General features: G+C 30.4%; 1 protein-coding gene across 1 annotated transcript; it reads left to right on the top strand.

Moving 5' to 3' along the window:
* The first annotated feature begins 11972 nt into the window (after positions 1 to 11972).
* On the top strand, positions 11973 to 12401 carry LOC123686251 (histone H2A). The gene has a single exon (XM_045626268.1). It carries the CDS (start codon positions 12009 to 12011, stop codon positions 12381 to 12383), a length of 375 nt encoding a protein of 124 aa, XP_045482224.1. The 5' UTR covers positions 11973 to 12008; the 3' UTR covers positions 12384 to 12401.
* Positions 12402 to 12893: the final 492 nt, after the last annotated feature.

Raw genomic sequence — 12893 nt, forward strand, 5'->3', positions numbered from 1 at the left:
TAAAATTGCGACAATTTCACGGTCCTACTGACATTCGTAAGTAGGGTAAATGCTCTGATTTTCGACCAAATTAACAAAAACATCGATTTCGGGTACGACTTTTTCACACATAAACTAATCAAATTTTAAAGGTGTTGATGTTCATCGATTCTTTGGCTAGTTTTAAATAATTTGTCATATAATTTTAAACGTTCTCTTCGCATTCAACCTTCGAAATGTGAAAACAGAAAATCTGAATAACATTCGGGTCACGACCATGCCGCAGAGTTCTCGACCATTTTTTTGTTTGTTTTCGACCACTAATAATAGTGGCCGCTCGCTTCTCGTCTTCACTTAAAAATTTTATATTTATATCAATCAGATGGATTTCAGATGAGGTAATTGAGTAAGAAACACTGGGAACGTAAAAAAATTATTCTGCAAAAGTTTTCATTTTCTATAAGTATTTCAAAATAGGAACTCATATTAAATAATATTATTTGGTTATTTTGTTCTTAATATCTTTTCAGAAACTAATGAGTATATAAAACACCGACCACAAGTGGTCGAGAATTAAGTATAGTATATCCAAAGTCACTTGGAGGAACCAGAATATTTCAATTATATGTTCAAGGGTTGTCCAAGTTTCCAGAAATTCCTTTGGGGCCAGTGAATTTATTGCCTAACAATACTTTCGAATAAACCCCCGGTATTTAGCGGATCGCGGTTTCCATTTCAAAGAGACATCTGGCCGAGCGTTTTTATGGACTAGTTCAAGTGGCTTTGTATATACTATACAATCAAATTGGTTCTCGACCGAGAATAAATGAAAGGTAGAATAAGTATGTTTCAACGTTAATTCAGTGGTCGCAAACTAATATTCAAAAAAAAAAAACGAACATGATCCAACAGAAATATATCGGTTGAAATAAACAATTATTGAAATTACATATTGGTTGTCGACCACTTTGGTCGAGAAATAAAAGGTAAAAATTTTCCAATACCAGTTCGCGACTGTCGAATAATATACATTTTCCCACAACTGCTATGAAAAGTAGCGTATTCTTCATAGCTTACTCAATTTCAAAACTATGTATTGCTCATACTGTGGGAAATATTATTTCTCACAGCACTTTGCCCACACCTCGCTTGGTAGACCAATGTAATTGGGCTTTTGAGTCGTTTCTATGGAAACGCGATAAATTCGCACATACATTTTGATTTGAATCAAGTCCATTACTTGAATTATTGAAATTTGTGCAGTTGTAGGAAAAGTACAGTGTGCAACATGTGGAGAAAGTCCTTTTCTCGCTCGTGTGAACTCGCGAGAAAAGTTGGACTTTCCCCACTTGTTGCACAATATACTATTTCAGCGCGAAAACTTTGACCTATACCCCTACTATGCAAACTATCTTGAAAGGGTAGCAATGGTCGAGAAAACACGTACGGCGGAAATATTTTACACTACAAGATATATTTTATTATTATTTTATCTCAAATCACGGAATGGTCGAGTCGAGAGACACTGACGGTCGGCTAACCAGTGCATTTACCCTATATACAGTGGCTTAGGTAGCTATTAGACCCGGGTCGATCGCAACCCACCGACGAGATAATCGGGTCGAAAGACTTAATATAATACAGTGGGAGATCAGGTAAGAAATTTACGAAATGGGTTGTTCTGAATAATGGTCTATTTTCGAATAAAAATGAACAAATTTGTAAAACAGTCCCCCACTATGAACAGTAGAAAAGGACTTATTCTAGTTAACTAGACCTTCAAACTTCGATTTATCGAATCGAATAAATTATCGTATAATTCGATAATTATCGTACCGGTGGCAACGATGGATTTCGGAGTTACTTTCGAGCTACAATTTATTTATTTTGTATTATTCAATAGTTATGTCAACTAATGGGGCTATGTTAATTGGTGCTTTTATCTTTTGAAAATGAAATAAAACAAAAGTAAAAGATAATGAAATCAAACTCAATAAAAAATAACTATACTACGAGGTTGCAACAGGTAAGTCGAGTCCGATTGTTCATTAAATTAGTGGAGAAATGGTGGACTGTATAAGCGACAGCGAAACATATGAAAATGATACTAAAGTCTAAAATTGTGGTTAACATTATAACTTACCTGATGGGCGTCAGGTTAGAAAACATAGCCTCTCCACAGGGCCCTTGGTGCGGGATATACAGGGTGTTTCCTAAACATACGGCAAAAATTCAGGGGGTTGTTCCTTGGACTATTTTAAGCATGTTTTGTCCTTGGATGATTTTTGAAAAACCTCTTTGTTTCGAAGATACAGGGCGAACAACATTTTTCATATTTTTAAAATTAATCATAGTTCAATAATTAATAATAATTTGGATTGGAAGAGGTGGACCTCATTTATGGCCTGCTCGTTCCCCGGACTTAAACCTCTTAGATTATTTCCTATGGGGCCATCTAAAATCATCAGTTTATACCACTCCAGTAGAAAATGTGGAAGACTTGCGAAATCGGATCATTGCTGGGTGTAACTTAATAAGAAATGATCCTGGTGTTTTTGAAAGGGTTCGGCAGTCAATGAGGAGAAGATTGGATGCTTGTATGCTGGCTAGAGGTGGTCATTTTCAACAGTTTTTGTAGGTTGAGTTGAATTTTCATGTAATTTTTCATAATAAAATGTTATTATCTGAAATTTTGTTTCCCCTATATCTTCGAAACAAATATTCGATATCCTATCCCTATCCATTTTTTACAATTTTATTAGGAATTTCAGCTAATATTACATTTTTGAGATTGCATCTAGATGTAATTCACTAGATCACAAGCTATTTCATGAAAATTAACATAAGAAATATAAAATAAATGATTATTTTTTATCATTTTGAATGAAAATTGAATATTCAGTCTTTTGACTCTTTTAACATTATTTACATGATATATAAATGGTTCCTGATACTTGAATTGAATATCTTTTGTTGATTTTATCAAATTGAACTTGAATTTTATTGATATTTTCATTTTGTTTCAGATCCTGAGATGTTTTGAATGAATATTGATATAGTACTTTAGAAATATTGGATTTATGCTACTTTTATAATGTGCAAATGAATGGAATAAATGAATAAAGTTACTCTACTTTTCTTTAAAATTATTGGATCATATCAAGTTAAAATTTATTATCTATTTGATGAATTTGCTGTAGTTTCCGAAAGATAGAGTCTGGTAATGTATTCTCATTGATTTTATAAGTTGATAATACCATTCCATAACAATATATATATATATCTATATATATCAATATATATATCTATATATATATATATATATCTATATAAGGATAAGGACAGTCCCTCTCAGAGAAATACTAACCGTAGACACGTGTTTCGGGCTTTCGGCCCTCATCAGTACGGTGAACAAGTGTTAGGATGTGCAACACTTGAAAGAAACAACAAACAAACAGAGTCAACAACAGAAGCCAGCAATCCATTTGTGGTTTCAGCAGGAAGACCCAATGTGTTTTCGGGCAACAACCGACATCACCACGCGAAAAGCTATAACTAACTGCGTGACATCCGAATCCAGGAATAATAACATGTCGGAAGGATAACGAGGGTAATTGTTCATAAAACAAATCATAAGGATAAGGACAGTTCTCTGAGAGGGACTGTCCTTATCCTTATGATTTGTTTTATGAACAATTACCCTCGTTATCCTTCCGACATATATCTATATATATATATATATATATATATATATATATATATATATATATATATATATATATATATATATATATATATACAGGGTGAGTCTTTGACTTGTACATATATTTTAACCGAAGGTTCTTGAGGTCAAAAGAAACACTTGTTTAATTTACCATTTTTTCCGATTCGGCCCTGTTAAGAAGATATAGCCATTTTAAATTTTCAAAATGAGCTAATTCACCCCTGAAAACCGGAACACTGAAGTTTTCTCAAGCATAAGATATACCTCTTGAACCTTGGAAATAAGCTACTAAATTAGAAAAACCATCATAAACTCACGTTTAACATTCCATTTGTTGAACAAAGTAGTGTTTATAATCAAATAAATGAGTTATTCCAATTTCGTTGACGCTAAAGATTAAATATTCTTCTCTTGATTTCTATTTCATTTTCGATAATTATAACGAATTGAGCTCGCTACCAGCCATATTAGCTCTGATACTCATATCCATTCATTCATTATATTTCATTTATATGATATCGTTGTTTATTTTTCGTGCAAGAATTAACCTTAAAATCTCAAATAAATAATATTCATCTATGAAAGATCTAACACAGACTATAGTAATCTGTGGTTTTAAGTTTGAATTTCAAATTTCGAGTGATGCCAAATATAAACACAGCAGTTCGGTTCGAATAATCTATGTTCTAACCTAAAATTTTCATTTACAGTTTACACTGTTATTGTTATAAGATATTTGTTATGAAATGAAGCATTTGATTTGTTCCAACTATCTCATAAAAATATTGAAATGCATCAATATTTTTGAAACCATCAGTATGAAAATATGGAAATATGTAAAATATTCTGGCTCTGTAATCAATGGAAAATGTTAGACTCCACTTGTAATCAAATTTGTTGTTAATGTGTACCTACATTATAGCCAACTTTACTACTTAATTCATCTTGATTTTGGCATTGAAAATAAATGAGAAGTATTCAATATAATTATCCACAATAGAATATTTGGTTTCTTTCAACTCACCTGATTTGTTTTCACATTAAAACAATTATGGCCCTCTTGGAAGTATGTCAATCATAAGCTCTTAGGATGAATTTATGGAATAGCAAAAGAATAAAAGTATTCAATCTCAATCACATGAAAATTTGTCTAGTATGTACCTAGTGGTATGTTTCGATGTGTGTGGTATGTTTCGATGTGAGTTAGAATGAGCCGAAGAAGAATACAGTATTGTTCGATAGCAGCAGTCTTTAGTGGGATATTGATTGTTGTCATTATAATGGGACTATTTTGTGAAAACTTTTTTAAACATGGGTTTTATGAATAATCTGGACTTTTCAAAAAGAATGTTGATTTTAGTGAAGTATCTTCTTATTATCAGAGCTGTGCCAAAGCTCAGTGATTTTTAATCAAATCGAGGAGTTGAGGTGAGCTTATTCAAATAACTTCATTTTCAAACTAAGTTGGCTAGTACTTCAATTCTTAAATCTGAGACATGACTTCATAGTAAATATTCATTTCTGTGGTTTTTTTTCCACAATAGAACAGAGTTGCATTCAGCCAAAGTACCCAATTTTTTGAATTTCACAGATAATTTTTTTTTTTTAAGATCAAGTTATTCGAAAACGGCGCTTTGTACGAGAAAATATGAAGAATACTTTTATTTTTCAAATTAGCCAAATATTCTTCAATGAACGTTCAAATTACTATTAAGAGTTGGTTTCTTCGAATTTCTGGTATTTTGATGGTATGTTATGTTCATAACATAGAAACAGAAGAATGTGTATGGAATCTGGTGTTCGGAGAAGATGTATCACATCAAAAAAAAGCTATATTTCAAAAATCATTTCCTTCGATACAACCATTTCCGAGATATAGCCGATAATCACATTTTTTTAACGATTTTCAACAGCCTGTATCTTTTTAACCGGGCCGAATCGGAAAAAATGGTAAAGGAAAAAAGTGTTTCTTTTGACCTCAGGAATCTTGGGTTAAAATATATGTACAAGTCAAAGACTCACCCTGTATATATATATATATATATATATATATATATTTTCAGTACTGCATTATATATATATATATATATATATATATATATATATATATATATATATATATATATATATATATAGTATATTTCAACCAACAAAGAAAATCGTGATTCAAGACGAGACAACCAAACATACACCTCGATTTATATATATTGTTATGGAATGGTATTATCAACTTATAAAATCAATGAGAATACATTACCAGACTCTATCCTTCGGAAACTAGAGCAAATTCATCAAATAGATAATAAATTTTAACTTGATATGATCCAATAATTTTAAAGAAAAGTAGAGTAACTTTATTCATTTATTTCATACACTTGCACATTATAAAAGTAGCATAAATCCAATATTTCTAAAGTACTATATCAATATTCATTCAAAACATCTCAGGATCTGAAACAAAATGAAAATATTAATAAAATTCAAGTTCAATTTGATAAAATCAACAAAAGATATTCAACTCAAGTATCAGGAACCATTTATATATCATGTAAATAATGTTAAAAGAGTCAAAAGACTGAATATTCAATTTTCATTCAAAATGATAAAAAATAATCATTTATTTTATATTTCCTATGTTAATTTTCATGAAATAGCTTGTGATCTAGTGAATTACATCTAGATGCAATCTCAAAAATGTAATATTAGCTGAAATTCCTAATAAAATTGTAAAAAATGGATAGGGATAGGATATCGAATGATAAATCAGGGATTCCAAAGTAATTAATGTCTCAAACATACAAAAATGTATATATTTCATTAGATTATAGTATAATTTAAAAATATGTAGTAGATTTTAGGAGTTATAGATAGAAATATTTGAATATTAGGCCAAAGAAAGTGAATATTAGAAAAATTTCCAAATTGTATATAGAATATTTGAAAATTTTGTAACTTCGAATCGACCGAATGCAATATATGTGGTACCAAAAGATGCGGAATTAAATGAAGAAATTAACTAGATCAAGATTGAAGAGAGAAAACTTACCTCAAAAGAGAAAATTGCGAAAGCATCATATTTGGAAAATTTTTTGACATCCAAGGCAATCTTGATTTCAAGAAAAAATTGAAAATCTATATAAAGCCCAGCCGAATGACAGCTAATCAGTCAGTAAAAAACCATTGTTGAGAGCACGTCACCTGACTCAAGAAATTTACCTGAAATAATTGATAAACGAAAGAATTTATTTACGAAAATTTGCAAGATATTAAAATTGTTAAATACGTACCTGAAAATCATTGTGAAAAGAAGTGGAAAATTATTTAATCAATTTCAAGAAGAAATTTCCCTGGAGTCAAGCAAGTTGAAGCAATATTAATTGGAAAATGGATTCAAAACAATGCAACTGAATTAATACGAATTAAGGTTATAATCCATTCGAGGTTAGGAGCATAGAAGACGATACCATACCATAACATAGAACAATGATGAGGTCGATGAAGATTTAAATACGTAAATATAAGATTAGATTAATATAAATTTAGTTATTAGATAAGAATTTCTTTATAGTTAGTGAATTTTGAAAATATTAATTAAATTAAAAAAAAAAATATAATTGAATTTGAATGAACCCTCCTGAGATATATAGTCGGCGCAAAATTATAAAAGATATAGTTTCAAATTTAGTTATTGGATCGAATCAATTTAAATCAAATCAACAACAACATAATCTTCAACTTGAATATATATATATACGATCCATAACAATTGGCGCCCAACGTGGGGCTTATATTAATTCAATTACAGCATTCTTATATTAATTCAATTACAGCATTATTATATTAATTCAATTACAGCATTATTTTGAAAAATTTCAAATTAATACATAATTGTTGGAATCATATCATTGATTATTCAATAAAAAATGGAAACAAGAAGTAAAATGAAAATTGGAGAAAAAGGGGATGAAGAAGAAAATGCAAGAGGAAATATGGAAATAAATGAAGAAAATAGAAAAGAACTGAATTTATGGGATATAATGAATGCATTAAAAAAATTAGAAGATCGTTGGAAAAATTTTGAGGAAAATATGAGTAAAAAATTGGAAGATCAGTCGAAAATATTGGATGATCAGTCGAAAATATTGGATGATCAGTCGAAAATTCTGGATAAAAATTTGAAAGAAATTAAGGAAGAAAATATGAGTAAAATATATGAAGAGAATTTGGAGATTTGTGAAACTGGAGTTCAAAATCTAACAGAAGGAAATCTGAGTATTATATATAATGATATCGAAAAAGAAAATGAGCAACTAGAAAACAATAAGATTGAGATGTATAAAATTGCAAGAATTCAAAATGAGAAGTCGAATGAAAAATTGAAAATTTTAGGAGAGATCAACATGAATTTCAATGAAAAATTAATAAATCAGTATACAGCACCTTTAATAGAATTTCCAGAAAATAAAAACAAGATTGACCAAAATCTATATGAGCTAGGAAATCCACAAAATTCAATAGAAGACAAATATTATGAAAATAAAGAGATAATTCTGAATTATAACAGTATAAGTGATACTCAAGCAAACCCATCAGAACGATACATTCAAGAAGTAGTGAAATATTCAAGAAAACTTGTCAATAGAGAACAAAACAAATGGGATATACAATTAAACAGAGTGGAATTTTTATTGAATACAATGCATAATGCAATTAATGAAGAAACAAATTTATATTCAATGAAACAAGAAAGAAATTGTTACAGAACAAGTCATATAAATAATGAAGACATCATGAAGAAGGTAAAAGTAAGATTGAAAAAGAATAGAAAAAGATACAGAAAGAAAATGGAGAGAAGGAATAGAAGGAAATATGTGAAGTTTAAAAAAAAAAAAAAGAGATTTGGTTATTGTACGATTCCACAGGGAACAGACAAGCGGAATAAGATTTGTGCGAAATTAAAAACTCCATTTGAGGGACCATATATAACAGATAATGAGAATGGTTTGAATAGTTATGTATTAAAAGAATTAGAAACAGAAAGAAAAAGAGGAATTTTTCATATTAATGATTTATATGAATTCATCCAGACAACGAATGAAAGTTAATTTAAATTTCAATCAAATTTCAGAATTTTGGAGAAATTTTAATATTTTAAATTTTATATTGAAAATAAAAAATTATCAAATATTAAATTTGGGGAATTGTTATGGAATGGTATTATCAACTTATAAAATCAATGAGAATACATTACCAGACTCTATCCTTCGGAAACTAGAGCAAATTCATCAAATAGATAATAAATTTTAACTTGATATGATCCAATAATTTTAAAGAAAAGTAGAGTAACTTTATTCATTTATTTCATACACTTGCACATTATAAAAGTAGCATAAATCCAATATTTCTAAAGTACTATATCAATATTCATTCAAAACATCTCAGGATCTGAAACAAAATGAAAATATTAATAAAATTCAAGTTCAATTTGATAAAATCAACAAAAGATATTCAACTCAAGTATCAGGAACCATTTATATATCATGTAAATAATGTTAAAAGAGTCAAAAGACTGAATATTCAATTTTCATTCAAAATGATAAAAAATAATCATTTATTTTATATTTCCTATGTTAATTTTCATGAAATAGCTTGTGATCTAGTGAATTACATCTAGATGCAATCTCAAAAATGTAATATTAGCTGAAATTCCTAATAAAATTGTAAAAAATGGATAGGGATAGGATATCGAATGATAAATCAGGGATTCCAAAGTAATTAATGTCTCAAACATACAAAAATGTATATATTTCATTAGATTATAGTATAATTTAAAAATATGTAGTAGATTTTAGGAGTTATAGATAGAAATATTTGAATATTAGGCCAAAGAAAGTGAATATTAGAAAAATTTCCAAATTGTATATAGAATATTTGAAAATTTTGTAACTTCGAATCGACCGAATGCAATATATGTGGTACCAAAAGATGCGGAATTAAATGAAGAAATTAACTAGATCAAGATTGAAGAGAGAAAACTTACCTCAAAAGAGAAAATTGCGAAAGCATCATATTTGGAAAATTTTTTGACATCCAAGGCAATCTTGATTTCAAGAAAAAATTGAAAATCTATATAAAGCCCAGCCGAATGACAGCTAATCAGTCAGTAAAAAACCATTGTTGAGAGCACGTCACCTGACTCAAGAAATTTACCTGAAATAATTGATAAACGAAAGAATTTATTTACGAAAATTTGCAAGATATTAAAATTGTTAAATACGTACCTGAAAATCATTGTGAAAAGAAGTGGAAAATTATTTAATCAATTTCAAGAAGAAATTTCCCTGGAGTCAAGCAAGTTGAAGCAATATTAATTGGAAAATGGATTCAAAACAATGCAACTGAATTAATACGAATTAAGGTTATAATCCATTCGAGGTTAGGAGCATAGAAGACGATACCATACCATAACATAGAACAATGATGAGGTCGATGAAGATTTAAATACGTAAATATAAGATTAGATTAATATAAATTTAGTTATTAGATAAGAATTTCTTTATAGTTAGTGAATTTTGAAAATATTAATTAAATTAAAAAAAAAAATATAATTGAATTTGAATGAACCCTCCTGAGATATATAGTCGGCGCAAAATTATAAAAGATATAGTTTCAAATTTAGTTATTGGATCGAATCAATTTAAATCAAATCAACAACAACATAATCTTCAACTTGAATATATATATATACGATCCATAACAATATATATATATATATATATATATATATATATATATATATATATATATATATATAAATAATATCAGTAACTGTTTAGTTTCCATGCGTTCTGCCGTTTGTAAAATCCCGCCCAGTTTCCCTTCTTATCTCTTCGTTCCTGATATGTTGCAATCTGGAAACTCTACAAGATCTTATCGAAATGTCCATCTCTAATTTGTCTATGGTCTTTTTTTTCTGGAAGTTGCCAGCATTCACAGCCATAAGTTAAAATAGATTCTACAACTGTTGTGTAGATTGTTGCCTCTGATATTGAAACCTTTTTTTTTCGTTTCAGTAGCCGTTCAGTTGTTTATAGATAGAGTTGAGTAGGGGTGGAGGAGTCTCGATAGAAATGGCCCCCATTAATTGGGGATCTGCTTAGTGGTTATGTTTGCCTTAGAATGTTAGATGATATCATAGTTCTCCAGTCGCATACTCCAGGAAGTTTATTTTAATTGGGGTCGGATCTTGTATATTCTCAAAATTTAAATATGTATGTCGTAAAAAGATTTACCCAGATTTTTTCCTAATTAGGATGTCTATTAGCTGTTCTTTCGATCCTATTCTTGGGGCATCCTTTCTGCTGTGTAGTAATTTTCAACTCTGTATTTCTCAGAGTAACTAACGCTAAAAGATTACATATATCATGCTGTTACAATCATTACGTGTTCTTCAATTAACGGAAACTCTAGAGCCCGTAAGCAATCAGAGGTCTCCCCAAAGGACGTAGTTAATATCACACAATCTACTTCTACGAAAGATGAAAAAAAACTCCTCTCCTGACCTATCTAGCTGCCGGTATCACTAGGCAACAACAGTACCTAGAAGTGAAGGGAATCCAATATGCTGATGTCATCATCAAAATGACATCACACCGAATAAATAAGTCAAAATCATTATTTTGATCCGTATCTGATAGAACGCTCGAGCTTTTCGGATTCTGAAGAGTTTTTATGTCAAAATAGACGACGTAATATCCCCACCAGACAAATGGAAGCAGGAGTGCCTCAAGGTTCAGTTCTAAGCCCAAAATCAACAACATCTGCATATGCAACGCCCCAAAAAGGTCAAGGAATATGCTAGCTCTATACGCAGATGATAGATGTCATTTACAGAATAGTGATCGCAGCACTAGATGATTTATATATTACAGACGAATGTTTCATTAAGGTGAAAGATTCAAATGAAATGACTAAACCTGCATAGTCAACTGTGCGATTGTATTTTTCTTCCTGTTAATTTCTAGCTGTTTGCGGAACCAATTATCAAATATATTGGGACTGTATGCAAATAAAAAAACAAACAAAAAACAAATAATAATTCAAACTCTATGGATGGCAATCAATGGCATTCAATGTATGAAATTAGTATACTAAGCCCTACCTCATTCAGAGTATGGAACGTACTACGCTGATTGGTCGAAACCGCGAGTATATATATATGTATACGAGGACATATTCGAGGAATTATCAAAGCCCAACAATCATTTTACTCTCCCATATTCGCGTATTATATTATTATATTATAATGTCTGGTCGCGGTAAAGGTGGAAAAGTTAAGGGTAAGGCAAAGTCTCGTTCCAACCGAGCTGGATTACAATTTCCAGTTGGTCGTATTCATCGTTTATTACGCAAAGGAAATTATGCTGAACGAGTTGGAGCTGGAGCACCCGTCTATCTAGCCGCTGTTATGGAATATCTAGCCGCCGAAGTTTTGGAATTGGCCGGTAACGCAGCACGTGACAACAAGAAAACCAGAATTATTCCCAGACATCTTCAGCTGGCAATCAGAAACGACGAAGAGTTGAACAAATTGCTATCGGGAGTAACTATCGCTCAAGGTGGTGTTTTACCGAATATCCAAGCCGTCCTCTTGCCAAAGAAGACAGAAAAGAAATCATAAATACAATCTGTATGTGAAACGGCCCTTTTCAGAGCCACAATATTTCCTCATTGAAAAGATTTTTTTATCATCTGATCACTTTGGGTATAATAAAATTGCGACAATTTCACGGTCCTACTGACATTCGTAAGTAGGGTAAATGCTCTGATTTTCGACCAAATTAACAAAAACATCGATTTCGGGTACGACTTTTTCACACATAAACTAATCAAATTTTAAAGGTGTTGATGTTCATCGATTCTTTGGCTAGTTTTAAATAATTTGTCATATAATTTTAAACGTTCTCTTCGCATTCAACCTTCGAAATGTGAAAACAGAAAATCTGAATAACATTCGGGTCACGACCATGCCGCAGAGTTCTCGACCATTTTTTTGTTTGTTTTCGACCACTAATAATAGTGGCCGCTCGCTTCTCGTCTTCACTTAAAAATTTTATATTTATATCAATCAGATGGATTTCAGATGAGGTAATTGAGTAAGAAACACTGGGAACGTAAAAAAATTATTCTG

This window comes from Harmonia axyridis, chromosome X (assembly GCF_914767665.1).
Source record: "Harmonia axyridis chromosome X, icHarAxyr1.1, whole genome shotgun sequence".
Lineage (NCBI taxonomy): Eukaryota > Metazoa > Arthropoda > Insecta > Coleoptera > Coccinellidae > Harmonia > Harmonia axyridis.